The sequence below is a fragment of the Onychostoma macrolepis genome, chromosome 14 (genome assembly GCF_012432095.1).
Source record: "Onychostoma macrolepis isolate SWU-2019 chromosome 14, ASM1243209v1, whole genome shotgun sequence".
Classification (NCBI taxonomy): Eukaryota; Metazoa; Chordata; class Actinopteri; order Cypriniformes; family Cyprinidae; genus Onychostoma; species Onychostoma macrolepis.
In genome coordinates, this window is record NC_081168.1 from 15,668,906 (window position 1) to 15,694,849 (window position 25,944).

At 37.4% G+C, this 25,944-nt stretch overlaps 1 protein-coding gene across 1 annotated transcript; it reads left to right on the plus strand.

Annotated features, from left to right (window-relative positions):
* The first annotated feature begins 1,373 nt into the window (after nt 1–1,373).
* On the plus strand, nt 1,374–24,314 carry ccdc88b (coiled-coil domain containing 88B). Its single transcript, XM_058798288.1, has 29 exons — nt 1,374–1,680; nt 2,276–2,424; nt 2,580–2,688; nt 7,805–7,874; nt 8,006–8,064; nt 8,214–8,297; nt 8,390–8,530; nt 8,660–8,802; nt 9,546–9,627; nt 9,735–9,893; nt 10,842–10,988; nt 11,199–11,379; nt 12,672–12,787; nt 12,887–12,976; nt 13,092–13,706; nt 14,451–14,630; nt 15,581–15,921; nt 16,915–17,041; nt 17,411–17,809; nt 17,985–18,146; nt 18,417–18,694; nt 19,424–19,567; nt 20,493–20,679; nt 21,422–21,567; nt 21,720–21,833; nt 22,013–22,161; nt 23,158–23,457; nt 23,579–23,644; nt 24,102–24,314. Exons 1-29 carry the CDS (start codon nt 1,615–1,617, stop codon nt 24,152–24,154), a joined length of 4,857 nt encoding a protein of 1,618 aa, XP_058654271.1. The 5' UTR covers nt 1,374–1,614; the 3' UTR covers nt 24,155–24,314.
* The last annotated feature ends 1,630 nt before the right edge of the window (nt 24,315–25,944 follow it).

Here is a 25,944-nt window from a genome sequence, read left to right on the forward strand (position 1 = left end):
CTTAGCCTCTTTGACTGATTTTTGGTAACTAGCTAAGCATGTTCTTAGACACTGATATGAGACTTGGAGTTTGTCCCTTTTCCATTTTCGCTCTACCTTACGACACTCCTGTCTGAGAGCACAGGTGTTAGCATTTAACCAAGGCTGAGTAATGTTGTTTCTCTTCACTTTCCTTGGCTTAAGGGGAGCAACAGAGTCAATAGAAATGGAGCAGGAATTAGTAAAAACCTCCAACATCTCTTCTGTATTTAATTTGTCGAAAAAGGTGGCATCTGCAAAGTTTGCTAGATAGTGCTCTGAAAATAAACTGGCAGTGAATGGTTGAATAAAACAAGAGTAGCTTACAGACTGAGGGCAAGTGGTGGAAACACAGACAGATTCAAACACAATTGGCAAGTGGTCTGAAAAGGCAGCATCAATTACTCTCAGATTTGTTATTGGGAAGCCATAACAAGCCTAATGCACCTGTACTACATAATCAGAGAATTTTTAAAAAAAGTTTACATTTTTTTTAATAGGTTTTCAAGATTTCTGCATGATTTGTTATGTCTGTGAACTGGTTCATTGTTGTGAGCGCTCCATTCACGGAGACTGCATGAGGTGACAGAAAGCACATCCAAAAATGATGTGATTTAAAGTATTTTAAAATCATTCCTCAGGAAAAAAAACAAAAAACATAAAATTATTGCGCGAACGCCCCCATGTCATACAGTAGGCGATAATACTCCCACTCCTCATAAACATTTGAAATGCGCCTATATAGCGATTTTATTATTCATATAAAAAAATAACAACAACAACAACAACAACAACATGTTTTGGTCATATTTACTATTAATTGCCCAGCTCCCCCTGTCATTGATCTAGCACCCCCTCAGCACCTGCGTTCAAAATTCTCTGGCACCGCCCCTGGTTAAGACATTTATAAATTTACAAAAGATCCCGTTTCCTGGCAGAGCACTACACCGTTTCACCATTAGAGAGCGGCAAAAACTCATCTTCCCTCTTCTGTCACTCTCAAATTTGAGAAATATCGCACCCATGTCACCTTACAAGCATTTCCATGTAACCTACATCACTTATTTTAGGTACACTGACGATGACTTTCATTGACATGAATAGATTTCATTTTCCTGTGCTGCCCACACATCTAGGCTGTGGATCAAATCCTAGTGATCTGCCTACCTAGACAGCAGTTTGGTGTAATAAGGCGCGTAATGCATTTTTGGACATCACAGACGCGTTTGTGGAGCGTGGCTACGAATCGATGCTCAAAATGCCGTCTAGATAGGCAGCCTATGAGATTTTGAGCCACAGCCCTTCTGTTGCGGTCTCGCTCAGCTCACTGTGGAAACACGAGCGTCACGAGCGTCACGCTGACATGAGGACGCACAAAGAGGGGAACCGTTCTAATGCAATGCAACTCTAGATTCCGGTGTGGTTTCGAAGTGTGACTAATGAAGGGAGGGAAAGGCACAGAAAGCAAACATGTTAACAGTTAAACAGTTTTATCTTGACAGTCTATTGTCAAGAGAATTACGGTAACCATGAGTGTATTTCATTATTTAAACAATCCGTTGTGTTTTGAGGAATAAAGCTGATCAGGTACAGTACATGAAGATGGACGTAGACGTTACGGAAATGTTAGAAGAATTTATGGGAAGTGCACTTGTTACATGGGTAGGTGGTAAGCAAAAACAATTAAAGTTCATTGATAATCTTCATTTTGTTCGATAAAAAGTTTTGTAAACTTTACAAACCAGTTCAGAACTATTCTGCAACTGTAAATAATGTTCAGAAATGATGTTTTGATCAATTCATGTTACTTACTGTTACATCTGAACATTAACTAATAAAAATGGTCAATATTTATGCTTTTCCCTGCTGAAAACTTCACACGCTTAGCTCTGGTTTGGTTCAATTTGATAGACCATCTTGGACCAACAACTAGCTACCAGCTGGTCAAACATTATTAGTCTGGTTTTTGTAGCTAACTTGGGCCAGCTAAAAACAGCTATCATGCTTTATAACAGAGTTATTTTAATCAGCGATGGATATCTTAAAATATCTCAGTGATTTCTTTAGAATTTAGAGTCAAAATGAAACTTTCTATTTGATCTGGACAACTGCAAAACAACTTTAGCAAACTTCATGTAGATAGGACACAGGAAAGCATTCACAAGAGAAAACAAAGATCTGTTATATTCAGATCTCAGTTTTTCTTCATAGACAACCTTGATGTGAGCAGGGCATTGTCTTTTTTATTCTCTGTAAGGTTCATCTATTTGAGGGTATTGTCGATGAGGAGGAGAATGGATCACTCTCTCAGGAATACATGGAGGTAAACTCCAACTCCCAGAATGCTGTGAGGCGGTACCTGAAGCTTACCAATGGAGTCTACCTCAATGAGGTCATGAGGATCATGTAAGACAAGTGAAAGTCTACAAAAATTAAAGTCATCTATTTTGTTTTGAATAATGTAGCTTGATTAAAAGCTGAATTACGATTCATTGATGATAGTTCAACATTGACTCAGCTAACGACAACATTTTTGTTGTTTGTTTGGTTTCTTTAATCAGTGATCCCAATCCAAAGGTAGAACAAATCTACCACAATGTGGGTGACGACAAGATTCTCAGGGTGCAGAACTTTTCCATCCTCAATCGACACTTGAGATCATACTATCAGGTATTGAATTAAAGCACCAATCAAATCACTATGTGAAAACAAGAAATAGTTTTGCAAGTACATTGCACAAATGCATAAAATAGCTTGATTCCCTGACTAAAATAAAAATGCTGCCAGCACCTGATGGTAAATATTAGGTAAACAACAGTATATGAATGAACAACTCAGTAACTCAATGAACAATATGTACTGCCCCTGTAGCTGTGGAACAAGTTAGCCATGTTTGTTTTTTTAGGTTTCTGTGGTTTCACTTCTTGTTTCAAATGTCCTAGCTGTGGACATGTTTTTATTTTCACACAAAGTATTTCATGTTCCGAACATTTTAAAATGAAAATGAGAGCAAAAAGCTTATAGTCATTAGAAAACTGTAGCAAAAACTCAAAATCAAGGTTTTGTTTGACTTTGTATTGACCTGCATTATCTGGAATTTTTACATTAGTTCTTTTAAAAATAAAAATAAAAAAGTGTGCTTGCTGACTGTAGTTGGATTATCTTTGAGGAAACATATCTGATTAATCATTACACTAAATATAGGCAAGTGATTCATACATTTCTGTGAAAGTATAAGAGAAATTTTATGTGAAATAACCAGTGTTGTTTACTTAACAACCAGTATTAAGTAAAACTAAAACTACTAAAAATAATTTTCCTCAATTTAAATAAAGCTGAAATTAAATGTAAATATTATACTCTCAGAAAAAAAAAGATACACAAGCTGTCACTGGGGCAGTACCCTTTCAAAAGTTACACCTTCGTATCTTATTTATCCCTAAAAGGGGCATACAGGTGATGGTCATATAATTAGAATATCATCAAAAAGTTGATTTATTTCACTAATTCCATTCAAAAAGTGAAACTTGTATATTATATTCATTCATTCATTACACACAGACTGATATATTTCAAATGTTTATTTCTTTTATGATTTTTTGATAATTAGAGCTTACAGCTCATGAAAGTCAAAAATCAGTATCTCAAAATATTAGAATATTTACATTTGAGTTTGAATAAATGACCATCCCTACAGTATAAATTCTGGGTATCTCTTGTTCTTTGAAACCACAATAATGGGGAAGACTGCTGACTTGGCAATGATCCAGAAGACGAACATTGACACCCTCCACAAAGAGGGTAAGTCACAGAAGGTCATTACTGAAAGGTGTGGCTGTTTACAGAGTGCTGTATCAAAGCATATTAAATGCAAAGTTGACGAAGGAAGAATTTGGGTAGGAAAAGGTGCACAAGCAACAGGGATGACTGCAAGCTTGAGAATACTGTCAAGCAAAGCCGATTCAAACACTTGTGAGAGCTTCACAAGGAGAGAACTGAAGCAGCAGTCAATGCATCAAGAGTCACCACGCTCAGACGTCTTCAGGAAAAGGGCTACCAAGCCACTTCTGAAGTAGAGACAACGTCAGAAGCATCTTACCTGGGCTGTGGAGAAAAAGAACTGGACTGTTGCTCAGTGGTCCAAAGTCCTCTTTTCAGATGAAAGTAAATTTTGCATTTCATTTGGAAATCAAGGTCCCAGAGTCTGGAGGAAGAGTGGAGAGGCACAGAATCCATGTTGCTTGAAGTCCAGTGTGAAGTTTCCACAGTCAGTGATGATTTGGGCTGCCATGTCATCTGCTGGTGTTGGTCCACTGTGTTTTCTGAAGTCCACAGTCAACGCAGCCATCTACCAGGAAATTTTAGAGCACTTCATGCTTCCTTCTGTTGACAAGCTTTATGGAGATGCTGATTTCATTTTCCAGCAGGACTTGGTACCTGCCCACACTGCCAAAGGTACCAAAAGCTGGTTCAAAGACCATAGTGTTACTGTGCTTGCTTGGCCAGCAAACTCGCCTGACCTGAACCCCATAGAGAATCTATGGGGTATTGTCAAGAGGAAGATGAGAGACACCAGACCCAACAATGCAGATGAGCTGAAGGCCACTATCAGAGCAACCTGGGCTCTCATAACACCTGAGCAGTGCCACAGACATTGCTGCAGTAATTCAGGCAAAAGGAGCCCCAACTAAGTATTGAGTGCTGTACATGCTCATACTTTTCATTTTCATACTTTTCAGTTAGCCAAGATTTCTAAAAGTCCTTTCTTTGTATTGGTCTTAAGTAATATTCTAATATTTTGAGATACTGATTTTTGACTTTCATGAGCTGTAAGCTCTAATCATCAAAATTAAAAGAAATAAACATTTGAAATATATCAGTCTGTGTGTAATGAATGAATATAATATACAAGTTTCACTTTTTGAATGGAATTAGTGAAATAAATTTTCACTACTTAAACTTTTTGATGATATTCTAATTATATGACCAGCACCTGTATAAGTACCTTAAAGGTTCATACAGTATTAATACCTAAAATGTACATATTTGTACCTTTTGAAAGGGTACCACCCCAGCTTTTGTACCGTTTTTTCTGAGAGTGTAGATAAAGAGCTTAAACTTAAACAAAACAAAAATCAGAAATGTTGCCTTGGCAGCTGACTGAAGTAAAATAAGTTTAAATACTAAAATTGCTAAAACGGAAATAAAAGTAAATGAAGGCTAAACAGAAATATAGTAAAAAAAAGAAAAACCTAAAACTTTAAAGTAGGAATTAAAATTTAAATGGAAAAGATAAAAATAAAAGCTAATCCAAACTATTAGAAAATATTAGAAATAATACTATTTATACTAAAATAACACTGCATATAACTTGTGACCATTTCTTTAAACAATTTCACCATGCCTTCACTAGTTAATAAAATTGGTAAAAGAATTTATAGAATTATTAAAAATGAAAACAATAAAAATCACCTCAGGGCATGTCAAATACCCATATGTATAAGAATAAATTAATTTAGTTATTATTATTGTTAATATATATATATATACACTATACACACACACACACACACAGGTGCATCTCAATAAATTAGAATGTCGTGGAAAAGTTCATTTATTTCAGTAATTCAACTCAAATTGTGAAAGTCGTGTATTAAATAAATGCAATGCACACAGACTGAAGTAGTTTAAGTCTTTGGTTCTTTTAATTGTGATGATTTTGGCTCACATTTAACAAAAACCCACCAATTCACTCTCAACAAATTAGAATATGGTGACATGCCAATCAGCTAATCAACTCAAAACACCTGCAAAGGTTTCCTGAGCCTTCAAAATGGTCTCTCAGTTTGGTTCACTAGGCTACACAATCATGGGGAAGACTGCTGATCTGACAGTTGTCCGGAAGACAATCATTGACACCCTTCACAAGGAGGGTAAACCACAAACATTCATTGCCAAAGAAGCTGGCTGTTCACAGAGTGCTGTATCCAAGCATGTTAACAGAAAGTTGAGTGGAAGGAAAAAGTGTGGAAGAAAAAGATGCACAACCAACCGAGAGAACCGCAGCCTTATGAGGATTGTCAAGCAAAATCGATTCAAGAATTTGGGTGAACTTCACAAGGAATGGACTGAGGCTGGGGTCAAGGCATCAAGAGCCACCACACACAGACGTGTCAAGGAATTTGGCTACAGTTGTCGTATTCCTCTTGTTAAGCCACTCCTGAACCACAGACAACGTCAGAGGCGTCTTACCTGGACTAAGGAGAAGAAGAACTGGACTGTTGCCCAGTGGTACAAAGTCCTCTTTTCAGATGAGAGCAAGTTTTGTATTTCATTTGGAAACCAAGGTCCTAGAGTCTGGAGGAAGGGTGGAGAAGCTCATAGCCCAAGTTGCTTGAAGTCCAGTGTTAAGTTTCCACAGTCTGTGATGATTTGGAGTGCAATGTCATCTGAAAACCAAAGTCACTGCACCCGTTTACCAAGACATTTTGGAGCACTTCATGCTTCCTTCTGCTGACCAGCTTTTTAAAGATGCTGATTTCATTTTCCAGCAGGATTTGGCACCTGCCCACACTGTCAAAAGCACCAAAAGTTGGTTAAATGACCATGGTGTTGGTGTACTTAACTGGCCAGCAAACTCACCAGACCTGAACCCCATAGAGAATCTATGAGGTATTGTCAAGAGGAAAATGAGAAACAAGAGACCAAAAAATGCAGATGAGCTGAAGGCCACTGTCAAAGAAACCTGGGCTTCCATACCACCTCAGCAGTGCCACAAGCTGATCACCTCCATGCCACGCCGAATTGAGGCAGTAATTAAAGCAAAAGGAGCCCCTACCAAGTATTGAGTACATATACAGTAAATGAACATACTTTCCAGAAGGCCAACAATTCACTAAAAATGTTTTTTTTTATTGGTCTTATGAAGTATTCTAATTTGTTGAGATAGTGAATTGGTGGGTTTTTGTTAAATGTGAGCCAAAATCATCACAATTAAAAGAACCAAAGACTTAAACTACTTCAGTCTGTGTGCATTGAATTTATTTAATACACGACTTTCACAATTTGAGTTGAATTACTGAAATAAATGAACTTTTCCACGACATTCTAATTTATTGAGATGCACCTGTATATATACAGTGGGGCAAAAAAGTATTTAGTCAGCCACCAATTGTGCAAGTTCTCCCACTTAAAAAGATGAGAGAGGCCTGTAATTTTCATCATAGGTATACCTCAACTATGAGAGACAAAATGAGAAAAAAAACCCAGAAAATCCTGACTAAATACTTTTTTGCCCCACTGTATATATATATTAAATTTTACAAAAATGTAACATTTTTCAGCATTAGCAAACTTCTCCTACATACGCTTACACAAAGTTGTTACTTTTTGGATTTATGTAAATTGTTGGTATTTTTTGGAATCATGTAAATACCACTGTTTATGAATTTGGTAATCATTAAATACCACATTATATCACTGTACCATGGTACTACCACAGTACTTTTTGTAAGAGTAAGTCATTTTTAAAAGCATTAGAAAATTAGCAGTGTAATAACGAGATCATTAGTAATACTGAATGAGATGTCAGTTGCTGCAGATTAATAAGCCTATTTTCCACAATCAAGCTTGTTTTCTTTTGGCCATGACTGCATATGAATAACTTTCTTCTCGCTCTAATGCGTGTCATACTTAAACCTCTTACTCGTGCATTGTCTGGGATGACAGCAGAGCATCAGTGAGGTTTTAATGCTTGTCATTTCTTTCACGTGTGTTGCTCTTTCAGGAGAATCTACAGCAGCTGGTGCTGATGCCGCTACCAAATGTTGCCGTTTTAGGTCGAGATCCCTTGACAGGTGCGGTCCTGTCATTTCAAAAAAGGAAAAATGTTCTCTCTAATTATTAATAAATAAACAGAAATGATCAAAAAGTGCATTTTTCAAGTAATTAAGCTGTGTTTGTGTTATGTTGGTTTCCTTGTCAATAGAGGGCGCTGTTGCAGAGCTCAGACGACTGCTACTGTTATTGCTAGGCTGTGCAGTACAGGTAACTAAACACTGTAAACACTTTTAATATCTTTAATGGACAGTTTTAGTACTGTAAACTGATTAGAGTGTAATGTTACTAATGTAAACATATTGATGCTTACAGTATGTGATTAATTTCTGTCTGTTCCTATGACTCATTGTCACCAGTGTGAAAGGAAAGAAACGTTCATTCAGCAGATTCAGTGCTTGGACATTGATACACAAGCAGAGCTTGCACTTTGCATACAGGAGGTCAGTGCATTTTGAACATATCCTGAACATAATTTCAAACTAAAGCGCATTTGTGTAGTGTGCAAATAACTCTGTGATCTACCCTGCTCCAGGTGACCCAGGACCCAAGCGCAGTGCTTCCTTTGGAGTTTGGAGACTTGTGTGGGCTGAATGGAGCCGAGCTGCAGACTCTCTTCTGCTCCATGGCCAAACAGATCCAGAACCTGCTCGGCCAACGAGACACACACTTGGAGGTGAGAGAATAATTTGTTTTGGCAGTCTGACAATTTCAGGTGCAAGTAGGTGAGGCTAGATATGATTAATTCACAGTTGTGTTCAGTAAGGGTGCTCTTCAGCTTTGGATGTCTCTGTTTGATCTTCAGAGGATAGCAGAGCTTTGTCAGGAACGGGAATCATCTACAACCCATATAACCACGTCAAGTGGGTTTGGAGATGGACCTCCTGAAGGGCTGGCTGTGCAGCTGGCAGACAGCAAAGCTAAACTGCGCAGACTAAAACAGGAACTGTGAGTTTATTTGCAGAGCATATTTGAGGAAAATATACACTACTTTTCAATGTTTGGGGTCAGTAATATTTTTTAATTCAGCGAAGACGCAAAAACGAAAATCAATCCAAAGTGACAGTAAAGACTTGTATAATGTTTCAAAAGATTTGTAGTTCAAATGAATGCTGTCTATTCATAGAAGAATCCTGAAAAAATAGCATCACGGTTTCAACAAAAATATTAAGCAGCACAGCTGTTTTGAGTGCCAAATGAGCATATTAGTATGATTTCTGAAGGATTGTGTGACGCTGAAGACTGAAATAATGCCTGCTGAAAATTCAGCATTGCCAACACAGGAATAAATTACATTCTAAAATATGTTGAATACCTGTAGATATCGGTTATTTTAAATTGTAAATATGTTTCACAATATTTATGTTTTACTGTATTTTTAAATCAAATAAATGCAGACTTGTTGAGCATAAAAGACTTTCAAGAGCATAAGTGTTTCAAAAAGCAATCTTACTGACTCCAAACCTTCATTTTATTCAAGTCCCCACTCCCCATTATCATTATATTTATTAAACATAATGTGTGTGTGATTTTAGCAGTGTTAAAATATCAATACATTACTTTTCACAAGTAGCCTAAAATAACATTGGCTTAACAGTCATTATTTTGAAAATTTCGTTTTGTTACACTAGTGCCACAGAAAATACACACTTCACCTTTAAAAAGTATTTACACATTAAAATGTTTCAAAGGGAGGATAAAGGTGATCAACTACTGGATTACAAGCAAGAAATGCAAACTATGGAGGAAGAAATAAAGAAACTACAGAAGGAAGTGAGCACACTATACTGATAATAATAGACACTTTATAATCATTAATAAATGTGTATGGACACCGGATAGATTTCACTGACATACCGTCTTATGTTTGGTTGGCTCAGAACCGAGCGTTGCAGGTGGAAGCGCGTGTGAATCGGGGTCTGAAGGATGAGCTGGACTGTCTGCGTGAGCGTGCGGCCAGAGTAGAGCAAATGCAGGCGGAGCTGAAAAACTGCACACATCGGCTCCGCAGCATGGAGCTGTACCGCACACAGCTGAAGGTAGAAGAGGAGATATACATCAGGCTGAATCATCATGCTTTGCTATTGGGAATGACAAAGTGGAGTGCTATAATTTGGAAATGGAGTAATATTTTGTGCTACTTGTATTCTGGCAAATGATCAGTTGTGAGAAACGCAAGTTGCAAAAAAGAAAACTTAAAGTATATTAAATTGTACGGTTACTTTTAAAGGAATAGGTCACTGAATAAAATAAATTCAGTCATTTACTCACTCTCATCTTGTTCCAAATCAATAAGACTTACTTTCTTCAGTTGAACACAAAAGGAACCCTGCAAACCTTGCAAATTCGAAGATGGTATTTATAAATACATTAAATAGAGCAACTTAAACTACCATTTATAATGCATTTATTTGATCAAAATACAGTAACATTGTGAATATTACATTGTAAAATAACTCTTTTCTATTGTAATATATTTTAAAACGTAATTTTATTTCTGTCATTGCAAAGCTGAATTATCATCAGCCATTACTCCAGTCCTCACTCTACTAATATTTTTCTTATCATCAATGTCAAAAAACGATTGTGCTACTTAATATTTGTGGAAACTTTTTCAAGATTCTTTGATGTATAGAAAATCCAAAAAACAGCAAATAAAAATATACATTTCTAAAAAAAAATAAAAACAATGTATACATATCTAAAATCATTGAATGGTAGTGAATTATTTGCGTTTGGATTAACATAGTGGAGTGCTTTCATTTGTAAATAATATTAGATTAGTTAATTATTGGATAGAATTTTGTAGAATAAAAGCTTAAAAAAAGTTGTGATGAGTAATACAGCATGATGCATAAAGAGTCCCTGGTTAGCCGCATGAACATTCTGCAGAAATATCACAGAAGAAAGTAAGTCAGGTTTGGGTTTGGAACAACATGAAAGTTAGTGAATGATTTCTGTAACATTCATTTTCTCTGGCCCTACAGGAGCAGCAGCAGTACTGTGCCTCGCTGCAAGAGAACAAGGCACTTCTGGATGAGCAGCTGGCTGACGCTCGTGCGCGGTGCACTGCTCTGCGGGAACTGGAGAAGGAAAATCTTCTTCTCAGGCAGAAGCTTGTGGATATGGAGGGTGTATGAATGACTTTATGAACTTATAGTGTTTTATTTTTATGCTACCATTTGTGACTGTGGAGCTCAATTTTGATTAATTATGTTAGGTTGGAAGAAAACTTCTAAAATCTACTTTAAAATGTATGAAAGTTATATGAAAGAATTGCGTTCTTCTAAAATGTGTGATGTATATTCATAATGCTTTATGGGTATATAATTGCATTTGTGTAGGAGCGAGACGTTGAAAGACAGAGGGTAGATGAGCTGTTGGAGATGAATATGAGTCTGCAGGTGGATCTCAAGCGTCAGGTTCATTCTGTGGGTGTCAGTCAAAATGTGACTCATCAGCATTTCCTCCAATCAGAGCTAGAGTCAGACGAGGACGTCCAGGAAATAAACATGCCTGAGATTGGTAGGTTTTATGCATGATTTGTTATTATAATATTTGATATTATGTCTCAGCTGCCATCGGTAGATGATTGATTTCATGACTTCATGTATATGTATATCAATCATGTATATGCAAATCAGGCTGTGGTGTTTAGGAATAGACATATATGCATACATTTACATTTCACCCTATCACTAACACTCAGTCAAGGGATAATGTACCCAGAAATTAAAATGTCAACGTTCACTAACCCTCATGTCTTTCCAAACCTGTATGTTCTTTCTTCTGTAAAGCACAAACGGAAAAGATTAGCATTGTTCTGGATGCTCTTTCCCATACAATGAACAATGAATATTTGTGTATACAGTGCTGAGCTTTTACAAATAACACTTCCATGTTGCTTTTTCTTTTAAATCTTTTTTTGAAGCTTGACAACGTTCATCCATACTTTCATCGCGTGGAAAAGAGAAGCAGAAACATCCTTCCTGGCTTCTCAACAGAAATTTCACTTTTGAGTAAACTAATCCTTAAAGGGACAGTTCACCCAAAAATAAAAACTCTGTGATCATTTACTCACCCTCATGTCATTCCAAACCCATAAACCTTTGGTTAAAGATATTTTTAATGAAACCAAACGGGTTTCTGTCCCTCAGCTGAAAGTACAAGTTACCAAAACTTAGAATATCATAATTCTTCACAAAACTAGATTAAGATTAAACTCGTATGGATTCATTTTGGAAAACCTTTATAAATTTTGTTTTCCTGAACTTTCAACAGAGGAAGAAAAAGCTCTAAGATTTCATTAAAATATCTTAATTGTGTTTTGAAGATTAACCGATGTTTTATGGGTTTGTAATGATGACAGAATTTTTTATTTTTGGGTGAACTATCCATTTAATAACATTTGCATTTATGTATTTAGCAGAATCTTTTATCCAAAGTTATTTAAAAAAAGAGAAACAAAATTAATTGGTCAAGGACCAACAATATTCATAATATACAATGCCAGGTTTATTTGACAACTAGATTAGGAAGCAAGCAAGAGAAGAGGAGTAATATCATTTTTTTAATATGAGTGTGAGTGGGTAAGTGCATAGGTTTAAGAGTAAGGGGCGGTTAAATGCTTGAGAATAAGTTCAGCTGCTTCTTGAAAGTCGCAATGGTCTCAGCAGTTCAGGTAAAGGTTGGCAGCTCATTCTGAGAGGAACAGGGAGGGTGAAGGTTTTGGAGATTGACTTTTTGCCTCGTTGTAAAGGAACAACAAGGAATAACATGGAGTTAAGTGCACATGTGTCTCACTTACTGTCGTTCAGATCTGAAGCCTCTGAGTGAGGAGGTAAATGAGGCTTCCTCGCTGAGGCTTCTGGGAGCTGAAAACGAGAACGCTGAACTGAGGAGACGACTAGAGCTCTTGCAGGCTGAACGAGAGGTCAGTGGATTTTTTGACATTTTTATCCTCAGGCTACAAATTGATTTGGACTGATTCATGTAAATTCTCAGGTTTCCCATGTTCCCGTCTCTCTTCTAGACTCAGCAGGCCAACCCCCCTGAGATGACTGAAGAGCTAGAGAGACACATGGACCAACTCTCACAAAAGCTTCAAAGCACCCTCAAGGAGGTGAGGCACTTTAGATGGATTTAAAGACAGTTATTCTAAGCGTTTTGTCTACTGTCATTTTGTCCTCGTCTCAACTCTTTGAATCCGGCCCTGTCATTTCTCTTTCAACTGTTAGATGGAGTGTCTGAGGAATGAAAATAGCAGCTTGAAGATAAATCTCGAAGAGCTGAGGACAAAACAGAAACGGAAAGACCTAGAGGAAGATAGAACAGCCTCGGAGGGAAAAGAAGGGAAAAAGCCAATAATCCCAAGAGGGGAATGCGAGGGAAATGACACAAGAAGAGAGAAACACGATGGAAAAGAAGGCGTAATAAAAGCCCAGAGAGAAGATGGAGAGGGGGGAGAGGGGGGCGACGTAATCCTCAGCGAGAGAAAAAAGAAGGTTATAGATGAAATGAACACCAAAGAGAGAGGAGAGGCAGAGGGTGAGAAAGAAATTGAAAGGAAGAAAGACATCACAGAAGACACATCTCAGACGTACAGCACAGAAGCCCAGAAGACAGAAGAAGATAAATTCTCCCAGGACACCCTCGCCCTGCATAACCAGCTTCAGCAGGCCCTGGAAGAGGCTGACAGACAGACCACTTTAGCCCAGGATTTGCGCTTCAAACTGGCAGAGCAGAGCAAGAAGGTCTTGGAGGCCGAACATAAGCTGGTTTTCCTGGAGGCTGAGAACCAGCGACTGAAGAAGGCAGCAGAGAGCCTCATGGAGGCTAGGAAACAGATAGAGGTAATGAACCATCAAGTTATGACACAGAAAAACCTAATTACTACATCATTGCACAATCCACACACTTCAACATCCACTCAAAGCCAGATAACTGTCCAGTCGATAACAGCAATGACTCACAAAGTAAAAACGCAACTCCCTGCCACTAGAAATTAAGAAAGACATTCAATATGAATGAGAGAATGAGAATGAGCTTTGTTGGCCAGGTATGTTTACACATACGAGGAATTTGTTATAGTGACAGAAGCTCCAGTGCAACAGAAAGACAGCAACAGGACAGGACACAGATAAAAAGAATAATATACAAATAGGCAATGTACAAAATAGCAAAAAAAAAACAATATATAATATAGACAATTATGTGTGTACAGGTCTGATATGTGAAAATTTGAAATGAAAAAAATAAGTATGTGTGGTGAATAAATAATGTATAATAGTGTTGTGTGTTCCACGTTTAATGTCAAGTGTTCATGAGATGGATTGCTTGGGGGAAGAAACTGTTTCTGTGGTTACTAGACCCACGTAAAACAAGGACTATTTCTCACAATGATGACTTTTTCCCCTTTTACTCGTTGTATCATAAGGAATAATGACCTGGGATTGCAAGTGAAGAGATGCCGGCCTGATTTCCTCAAAGAACGATCCTTGAATCATCACTATTGTGCCTTTAAGCACGGCACTCCACTTTGATTTGCTTTGGATAAAAGCGTCTGCTAATAACCACTTAATATGTTTATCTGTCAGGTGCTGCAGGGTGAGTCTATGCAGCAGGAGGAGGAGCTGATGCATCTGCGCAGTCAGGTGGAGTTTCAGAAGATGCAGGCTACAGTGATTGCTCAATTAGAGGGAGAGAGGACAGCCTTGGAGAGGGAGAGAGAGACTCTCAGGGGCACCATAGACTCGCTCAGGGCTGCGGTGCGCAAGGTGAGGCGGGTTATTTGTTCGGCCTTTTGCTGTACTACAAGATATGGATTACATGGCCGGGGAAACATTGAGATTAATCGTGCCTACATGAAAATTATGCTGTAACAATAAGTGGATATCAAAAACACAATGGGCAGAGAATCAGCATGGGTAACAGTGATAGATGATAATTGGTTTTTAAAGTGGTAGTTCACAGAAAAATGAAAGTTCTGTTATCGTTTACATGCTTTCTTTTGTGGAAAGCAAAGGAAAATACATACAGTTAAACTGGATGACAATTAAGGTTGTCAAGCCCCCAAAAGATTAAAAAACACCATAAAAGTAGTTAATATGAAGATATTAGTCCATATGCGCCGTATTGTATGGATCTGTGTGAGGAACAGACCAAAGTCTTACAAATTTTCATCTCTTAATTCTCATTTGCATATTCAACCTTGGAGAATCATGATGCCTCACGCCATGTTTAATGTCGGTAATGCCATTGGTTCTTGCATGTCTCATGACTGAACATGATATGCCAGCTTTAAATATGTAGATTTGAGAGTCGTGCTGAAAGATTTTCAGTGCAAAATCATTTACATTTCAAATTAAATCCATATACAAAGCTATAATATAGCTTCAAAAGCCTTTAAAATAGGCATACCAGTCATATAGATCACTTTTTCATCAGTAAGATTTTTGCTTTGCCAGAAATGAATACTTTTATTCAGCAAGGAGGCTTTAAATTGATCTTAAATGACAGTCAATGCTTTTCTTTTGACTTTGACACTCCATTCTGCATTTACTTCTGTTGTATAGAAAAGAGCTATGTAAAAATCTGCTTGTATATTACAAGGGGCATTAACAGCATAAAGAGATTCAAGCATAAATAAATTATGTTCCTTCAAATCTGAAGAAAAGTGAGTGTTTTTCTAATTGTTGACTGAACTAAGCAAACATTTTTTTCATAGGGTGATCAGTTAGAGCTGACCAACCAAAACCTCAAGGCAGACCTTGAAAGACTGGGACGGACCTTAGAGTCTGCCAGGCGGCATGAAGAAGAGCTACAAACTGAACTGCGAGAATCTGGCGTGGAGGTGGAGTCTCTGACTCGAGGGCGGGAAGAAGCGCTGCTTGAAGTCATGCGACTGGAGCAGGAGAAGGAGGCGTGTCAGACAGAGCTGGACAGTCAACGGCGTGAAATACGACAACGAGAACGAGAAATGGCCAGACTTAGACAGCAGCTGGAAAGCACAACATCTGCCCTAGAGCATGGCAACCAACGAGCCTGCAGCCTAGAGGCACAAAACAGGTAAAGTACATGTAAATGGACCTTTGCATTTATTGAAATGTGTCTCCAAAAAAAACAATAGTTTCATTGTTTACTCACTTTCATGTCATTCAAAATGAATATGATGAATCTTTATACATATATACACTACTGCTCAAAAGTTTACAATTTTATAAGAAATGAATACTTTTATTTAGCAAGAAATTGATCAACCGTGACAGTAAAAACTTTTACACTGGCACAAAAAAAAAAAAAAAAAATTCAAATAAATGCTGTTCTTTGGAACTTTCTATTCATCAGATATATAAAAAATAAATCACAGTTTCCACAGAATATTAGTCCGCACAACTAATTTGAACATTGATAATAAATTATAGATTATGTGACAGAAGACTGCTGCTGAAAATGTAGCTTTGCCATCACAAGAATAAATTACATTGTAAAATAGAAAACAGTTCACAATATTACCATTTTTACTGTATTTTTAAACAAGTAAATGCAGCATTTGTTAGCATAAAAAATTAACTTGAAAAATCTCACCAATGTTACTTTTTTCAATGAATGTCATGTCTTGTCATATTATAGTGACCTCGTTCTAACAAGCTCCAAAAATGACCAAACACCGTGAATGTAGACTTGTGCGTTATATTTCTTTTGACCCAAGTTCAAGTAGTTATTCACTACGGATAATCTTCCACTGCAGCTTTCATATCTCTAAAAGCATTAGATCTCATCTGTCTGTTGCTCTCAAAACTTGGAATATAGTGCACGAGTTGTCTGGACCACCTTTATGATACGGTGCTTTTGGTGTTTTTAATCGTTTTTTTTTCACAAAAATGGAACAACAGAAGGACGAGTAAATAATGAATTATACTTTCACTTTTATTTGTGAACTATTTCATTTATTTCACACAGAACCCTTTGTCAAATTCCTTATTTCTGATCTTATGAAATAAATAGCATGGAATAAGAATATTATTTATATCACTCACTACATCTGTCATCTGCCCACAGACGCATGTGTCAGGAGATTTCTCAGCTCAAAGAGACATGTGCCCAGTTCGAGGAGCTGCAGAAGGAGAATCTGCAGCTCGGTACGCTCAACGCTGAGAGCAAAGTCCAGATTGACTCCCTAACAAAGGTCTGTGCAGTATTCAAAGCATTTGTTTGAGAGATCTGAATGATAAAAGCAATTACTATAGTGCTTCAGTACACCATATTTCTGCAATTATGTTCGCCTGGAGGTCCCACTGAGCTGAGATCTTGCAAAATGGGCTCTTTTGAATATTTCCTTTCAACTAGATAATTGTTTTCTAGCTGCTTTTTTTATCTGAAAATCCTCAGCGCAATTAGATTTCCCCTCCTTGGACAACTGTGCTGAAAATGCATCTTTGTGAGATTAATGAAAGCTGTTATTGCTCAGGTTTTCCTAAAGAGGCACGTGGTTGGTTCTGGATAAAGCTGGTAAGGTACAGCAATTGTCTAACTTTAATATCCCACTCACAACCAGGATCTGGCTAATGAGAGCGCCCATTCCCGAGAGTTATCCAATCAAATCGCGCAGCTGAACAGAACACTTGAAGAGCTGCAGACCAAGCTTGAAATGGCAGCTACACAACAGCAACGATCATCTCCAGAGGTTGCTTTTTCACCTCCTGACTCACACACACAGAGAATTGAGGGTTGTGAATCAAACAGACAGTCTCCACCACTGTCAGGAAGCCCCCAGGAGGCCAGTGTCAGTGTTGTAGATAAGGCTAACCACAACCAGAGCTTGGGGCCTACAGACTCTATCTATGCAGCAGAAGACTCTGAAAACACAAGCAACAAACCACCACACACAACGGCAGAGACTGGCACTGGCAGCCAGGAGGCTTTGAGTCAAAGACTGATAAATACGGAAAGGGAGGTGAGATAAAATGCAAAACACACACTGAAATGTCATTACGTTTCGGGCGCCGCAAGGCCACTTCACGTATGTCTTTATTTAAACATCATTAACGCCGTCCAGGGATTCTGATTACATTCTAAATGAATGGATATCAACTTGTATGCTGAACTCCATGCCTCTGGTTGTATCCCAGAATGCAGTGCTGCAGCGAGAGCGGGAGGTGTTGCTGTCTCAGCTGACTCAGTCTCAGTCAGCCTGTGCTCAGCTCAGAGAGCAGTTCGACACCCTGCAGCGCCACTCCATCTCACTGCAAGAAAACTGTGCTAAATTACAGGCCCTCAACACCAAACTACAGGTGAGTGCTTGATGGAATGTGGGTTGCTGGACTTTAAATGGACCCTTGACGCTGAAATAAAGGCTGGGGTATTTTAGAAACTGACATTTGTTTAAATCTATATTAGTTTTTACAGTGGGCGGACACTAACAGGTTTCAATCATGCCGTTGATGGAGCATAAAACTACACCACTTTAAATTATACAGGCTTTTCATAAACAGGTTATATCCACCCCAATGACCACACTCTCATTACATCTGCTTTATTGTACCCTCTTTCCTCTCACTTAGGTGGAACAGGCATCTCTTAGCTCCGAACATGCGGCGGTGTTGGCACGTTGCAATGAGAGCGAACTGCGCTGTGCGGCTCTGGAGGCGGAATCAAGGGTGTGGCTCAAGGAGAAGGAGGAGTCAGTGCTGCGCCTGGAGGCTGTGAGGCGGGATCACGAGAGATTGACAGCTCTGCAACAGAGACAGGAGGCGGAGTTAGAAGAGTTGTTGGTCAAACACAGTCGACTGAAAAGCAGCAGTCGCAGTGTAGAAGCTCAATATAAAGACATTGAGTCCAGGTACACTGCCTTAGACAAGTTGCATTTATTGAATTAATTAAGCATTTATTTATTTGAAAGTTTTATAAATAAAAAATTTAGGTTATTCACATAAAAGGTCAAAGAGGAAAAAATGTGAGGTTATTTATTTAATTAATTAATTTGTAATTATTTAACAATAATAATTTTCGCATACTCCCTTAAGTGGTCTAAGCAGAAAAAGGCAAGGTTATTTATTTATTTATTTATTTTATAAACTAATTAAGAATAATATAATAGCAATACTTTTAGATAATATATGATTTTGTAAGTTATTTCATATCTTGTCCTAAGTAAATCTGTGATAAATCAAAATATAAATACACAAGGTTGTTAACATGACATGTACTTTAGTAAAAAAAAAGTGTGGTTTCTAAAAAATATTACTATATTACTAAAATAAAACCTATAATAACACACCGGACACACTCATCCACAGAGTTTTTGTTACACATAAAATTCTTACATGTAATACCTTAAGACTTTTATGTAGCTTGGTTCTAATAAATAGTATGTTAATATAAAAATAAATAACTATTATAGTGTTTGTTTATTGTTGTTAATTTAATTGTTGTTCCATATGTCTTTAACATCAGATGAAACATGAATTTACAGTAGCTGAAATAAACTAAATTATCTCTTGATTTATAATTTAGCGAAATATCTTTGATTTTAATCTTGTAAAATGTTCTAAATACTGTACTTGTCTAGATATGAGGAGCTGTTGGCGCAAAAAACACAGTTGGAGGAAGCAGAGGAATCGATACGTGTGGAGAGACAGAAAATGGAGAAAGTGACACAAGGGCAGGTGGAAGGCGAGAAGGAGCTGGAGAGACTGAAAATGGACAATGAAAGGTGAGAGAAAGTCATTATTGCAGTGACCACAACACTGGGTTGAAGTTACAGTTGAGCAGATTCATAGGAAAGAGAGCGGAAGTGATGACACCACCCACCTCAAACTGTTCTTCCCCCTCTGTGTTGATGGTAAGCCCCACCAAAGTCTCCCCACAACATGAGTCATTTCACAGACAGTTTCCAACAGTTGTTGCCGTGGCGTGACAGCCCATGAAAATATTTGCAAAGCTGGTTGCTTTGGTGAACAGCATAAAAGAAACATTTCTTCATAACCCAGCAGGAGGCAGTTTACTTGTATTCAGTATGTTCAGTTCAGTGTAGGTAGATAACTGTGTTAGTGTAGATTGGTGCTTTAATCACTTGTCTAGATGCATGGACTGATGGTTGTATAGACAGACTCACAAAAACATGTCTGGGCTTAACTTGAGAATCAAGAGAAATATTTTGCATGAAGAAAAATGAAAATGAAGCCTAAATTAGATGTAGTTTTAATTGTTTAGACTTATATAGAAATATGTGACCCTGGACCACAAAACCAGTCTTAAGTCGCTGGGGTATATTTGTAGCAATAGCCAAAAATACATTGTATGGGATTAGTAAAATGCATTGCTAAGAACTTCATTTGGACAACTTTAAAAGGCATTTTTCTCAATATTTTGATTTTTTTGCACCCTCAGATTCTAGATTTTCAAATAGTTGTATCTCAGCCAAATATTGTCCAATCCTAACAAACCATACATCAATGGACAGCTTATTTATTCATACACTTAAGACTGGTTTTGTCGTCCAGGCTCTCATATATAATATAATCACAAATGCCCAAATTTTTTTTACTAAGCCTTCTTTAAACCTTATTTGTTTTGGGAGTAAAATATGACTTTCATGAGATGATTAGTTTAGTGTGATTCACCTGTTTAATGTGCAGATATCAGAACCTGCAGAAGGAGTGGGTTCAGGTGCAGTCCGAGCTGCTGGCTCAGAGTTCAGTTCTGCGGGCAGAGTTGAGTACGGCTCAGCTTGAACGGACCAGACTGGAGGGAAAACTCAGCACTCTTAAAGAGCAGAACCAACAGCTGGATCTCAACAGCGTCCGTCTCAGCAGCCAATACCAGGTCTGAGCACAATGCACATTATGACAGTTCTGTGTGTATAATATATACAGTATATCAAATGTCTTTCTTTCTTTAAATCAGTACTTTTAAACAGCAAGGACAGTTTATTTAAACAATTCAATTCATTAAAAGTATCAGTAAAGTCTATGTTACAGCAAGCTTCTAATTCAAATAAATGCTATTATTTTTAACTTTGCTGAAGATGACAGTTTTCACAAAAACGTTTTTACTAACTAACTATTTAACTATTTTCAGCATTGATAATAATAATGTTTCTTGAGCAGCAAATCAACATATTAGAATGATTTCTGAAGGATGTGACACTGAAGATGGGAGTAATGACAGGAATTCATTATATTTTAAAATATATTAAAATATATTATTTTATAGATTACAATAAATTGAGTTAAATTGTAGTAATATTTTACTCTCTCTCTCTCTCTCTCTATATATATATATATGTGAGTGTGTATGTATAGCCTTTATGAGATGTCTTTAAATGTACATATTTAGATTGAATTCTTATTAATTTTATGTGTATCATTTATGTCATACTTTTGTTTGAAATGCAGAACTTTATTTTAGAATTATTTACAGGTTTAAATTTTGTGGTCTTATTATGCATTCCATTATATTGAAAGTCTGAGATTAATCACAGTAATTACAAAAACGTTTAACAGTAATTATTTTAATTAATAGTATGATTGATTGCCCTAGTATTTACAGTATATGTTTTCTCTAGCTCCTCACCCAGCTGAAGGCAAACTTGGAGGAGGAGAACCGGCATCTAGTAGAACAGAATCAGAATCTGTCCAAAGATAACAAGGCCCTACTGGAGAGCAGCCTGGAGAGACGAGACCAGCACCACAACCAGCAGAGAGAGTACCTGTAAGAACACACACGCACACACGCGCAGCTCACTTTTATCCACTTTTTTTTTTTTTTCACATGCACCATGTACAACATTCAGCACTGGACCACCTGCATCAGTAAATAACTCATGTTTTTCTCTCCCATCTGTCCATCTCTCTCCACCTCAGTGACAAGCTCAACGAGCTGCGCAGGGAGAAGCAGAAGCTGGTGGAGAAGATAATGGATCAGTATCGTGTTTTGGAGCCGGGTCTGCCTGGCATGTGTCCACCCAAACAACCAAAGTTAGTCAGGCTTTAACATCTGTCTCTAGCAGACCTTTTCACCACGGACTCATTGCTTTACTCACTGTATGCTCTCTTTCATCACGACATCCTGCCGTTTTTCTCTTTTACCTTTTTTGACTTATCTGAATCTTGCTGGCTGCCTTTTCAATCACCTATAAACTCTCTTGTGGCTTCAGGAAGTCAAACTGGATAGCGGACCGCATGAAGAAGCTGATAAAACCTAAAGGTGGAAGCAAAGAAGGCCGCGCTCAGTTTATTGCTGCTGGAAGTATAGAGAACCTCGCGGATACTGAAGGTGCTCCCATCTCTTCAGCTCCAGCACCTGGTGAGACTGCAGAGCTGTATGGCTGGTGTAATAACATTAGATGTATTGTACCACAGAGCGTAAGAAAGTGCCAGTAAGTTAAGACTGCAGGGTTCCCTGGACTCTGTAAAACACAAAAAAGGTCCCCAAAAGCCCATAACAATGAATGATGCTGTTACTCTACCACATTATGCCATTCCCTTGGATCACAAGCAGACATAGTAATTCTGTGTTTATGTGAAGGAGTAATGGAATGGAATTTGCAGATCAAATGAATATTGCACAGAGTGTATACAGCATTGAGATTTATGGTAATATAAATACTAAAGTACTTATATGTATTGTATTTTCTGTGTATATGGTTATACATATATAACATGGCATTGGCTTTGAGCAAATAAGGGGATTTGTCATTTTTAGAATATATCCAATATGCTTCTATTTTATTTATTGCTTTGCTTTGTCGTTCTCATAAAAAAAAAAGTTCTCTGTTTTGACAAGTATATAAATATTTCATACATTTAAATCAGTATCATACCAGTTTATGGGTGAATGTCACAAAAAAGTATTAAAAAATATTTTAGCACCATTATTTATTTTTTGTCAACCAAGTACGTTTCACCTTAAAATCTCAATGCTGTAATGTATATGTCTTTTTTTTCATTCTCTTTTTTATTTTTAGTGGTGATTCTGTTTTTTCTAAACAGCATACATTTTATAAGCATAAATTAAAGGCAAAGGTAGCACAAGAAATATTAACAAGATATTTGATTTATTGCATCTATTTTTTGTAATTGTTTATATATTACATATTTATATTATTTTATATTTTTCGAGTTAGAATAAGGAGAATTTGGGGGGATAATGTGCTTAATAATTTTGAAAATAATGTCACAGTGCAAAAAACCCTTAATTGTCATGTTTGTGAGATTCATCCATAAAGACCTTTACCTCACCTGATAGAGAATAAAAATGTTATCTTTTACAAAGAACGCTCTTCACTGTTTCACCCCTCAGTTCATGAGCAGGATCCCATCAGTGCTCCAGTGTCCCCGAGTTCACTAAGGAGAATCTCATCTCAGGCTGAAGATGATCAACCCAAAGCTAGTCTGCGGACTGGTCGGCGCAAGCTGGGCTCCCGGCACGGCTGGGCCATCGGCAGAGGCAGAGGAGGAATTTCCCAATCCTTCAGTCCAGGAGACCAGCGTGTGCAACCTCGCATACGTCTGCGTTCTTCCCAAGCAGGCGCCACGGCCCTCTGGGAACATGACGGCAGCCCCACACCCAGCCAGGACAGCCCTAGTGAGGAGGGCAGAGGTAAGAAGGGTAAAGATATAAACTAGATAGGGTAGAAGAAAATGAAAGTTGTTTAAGGTTGTAAAATAACATGCATTGTATTTGTTTTGTGTTGAGTATAATATCTGTATGTGTGTTTTAGTTGATAGTGAGGAGAACATCTCACCTGCACACTCGGATGTCAGCCGTGTATCATCTGGAACTGAAGGTCAGTCTACACAAGTGTTTTTTAACTGGTGGATTTTTTGTTTGTGACATCTTATAAAGTGTCACATTACAATTTTTTGCCACAAATTCATCTGTCAACTGGTAGAAGCTAGACACATTAGGTTTATGCCAAAATATTGACACGCTCCTACGATCATACCTGATCAAACTACATAGGGTAAAAGAAAGTAAAATCCACAAATTACGTCAATATAAAAACAAGCTTTCTATCCTTTTCCATTCGGCCTGTCGTATTAATGCATCTGAATATATTATGGGGCTAATTCATATTTTCAATGGAAAAAAAATCTGCATTTTAAGAAAGTTTTGTTTGCTTTAAATTAAGCCACTTAATAATCAGCAAGACCAGTTCAAATCCCTTTAATTATTGAATATGCCTTGATTTCTTTTAAGAATGCCCAAAAACATTAACAACATCTTTTGTCTCTTTCCTTTAGATTTTCACTCCAGTTTTGACAAGCCACAGGACACAGAAAACAAACAAGCATAAAGCAATCACAATTTGTTAACGCTCATTTAACTACTATTATCCCTTGGTTTTTAAACTATTTTGCATACAAAACATCCATAAAGCATATAGTATACACTTACAATATGTAATGGTCCAACACATTTATTGTGGGAAAACAAATAAATGAATTTAAAAAACATATGTAAGATGCATCCATCATTAATACACTCCATGCGGCTTTCCTGAAATATTATGGTAAATAAGGTTCCTATCCTCACCGCTATGTGGCACTATAATGCCCAGTGGTTGGTGTGCTAGTGCCTTTGTATCTCTATAATTATGAGAGTGTCTTATACAAACTGATGCTAACAAGATATTTATGAGAGCAGATTAATTCATGCTGTCTCGGGGAAAAAAAGCTGACACTTTGGAGACTTTGACATTTAAGGAGGAGGCAGAAGATGATGGGGGTCCTAAAACAACGTGGGTGCGGGCAAAGATTTTTTTTTTTTTGACAATCCTTGGCTGGGGTGAATCATAACTCAAAAACGACAAATGGAACGCTAATACAATTCATGAATTATGCAGTTGTCATGGCAACATTAATCAAAATGCGTCAGTCCGCAGACCTTTTTGTCGATGAATTGATGATATACTGAGCACGACGATGCAGTTTAGAGATTGTCATCCAGTAGACCACATTTTAAGCAGTGTCTTAAAGATGCTGAATTCAGAATGTTTAGACCATGCATTAAATCAATTTATTGTCATGAAGATGCCAAAAACACTATTTTTCAGCCAAACAAAGAAAAGCAACTGTGAAGTTGTCAGAATTTCGGCTAAAATTAGAGGACCCCTTGAGAGTAATCTTCATTAAGTTGAGAGGAGAATGATTATTATGAGGTCTCATGGCCTGATTGCCTCTCCAACAGAGTCCTTAAAACAAAGCCACCACATTTTTATACGCAACAGATTGTATATGCAGCTATTGCGAGATGAGATGTGACTTCCTGACTCCCTGGAGTTTGTTGAAGATACTAAGACTTTGTGGGCATCATCTGAAATATGGTCAGCGGTGATAGTATCTTTCCGAAGCACTCTCATCTAACCCCATTCGTTCCTGCTTTCTCCTTCCATCAACGGTTCCTGTCATGCTCCCTTCCCTGGCGCGCTCTCCTCCTCTCCCTCCCTCCCTCACTCACTTGTTTCTCCCCCAGTGTATTAAAGGCTTTGACGCTCTCAGTAAAAAGCTGATTTATTTTGTGGAGGTATCGATCGCTCTCTGCATTAAAGATTATAATTCATTACCCCGGCCCTTTTAATACATTAAACATTCAAAATAAAAATAAAATAAAATCGAGGTAGGTGAGAGGAGAGCACTCAGACACTGTCCACTCACACATGCACACGCTCTCCATTTCAATTACATTTGGATAAACACTTAAATCTTAAAATTCAGCCACCATTTTCAGAAGGGTTATCGTTCATATAGAATTTTATTAAACCATTTTAATTATTGTTAAATTTATATTTATTATATTAAAATAATATATATATATATATATATATATATATATATATATATATATATATATATATATATATGTGTGTGTGTGTGTATGTATATATATATATATATAATAAAGAACTGAAGATTTACATTTACATTCTGAAACTTATTTTTCTTCTAGTACTTTTATTATTTATTTTAGCAATCTGACATGCGTTTTGCCTGGTGAACAAAAAAAGGGGGTTGGGGGGCACTTTGTAAATTAGTAACTACTCTTTTAGGCCAAATTCAACATAATGGTAATGAGTATTACATGGGC

What these genes read in the sequence shown, in the direction of transcription:
- ccdc88b (XM_058798288.1), top strand. Translation starts at nt 1,615, where the DNA reads ATGAAGATGGACGTAGACGTTACGGAAATGTTAGAAGAATTTATGGGA. An exon ending in AACGAGACACACACTTGGAG is followed by an intron (nt 8,531 to 8,659) that starts GTGAGAGAATAA and finishes TTTGATCTTCAG; the next exon opens with AGGATAGCAGAGCTTTGTCA. An exon ending in AATAAACATGCCTGAGATTG is followed by an intron (nt 11,380 to 12,671) that starts GTAGGTTTTATG and finishes ACTGTCGTTCAG; the next exon opens with ATCTGAAGCCTCTGAGTGAG.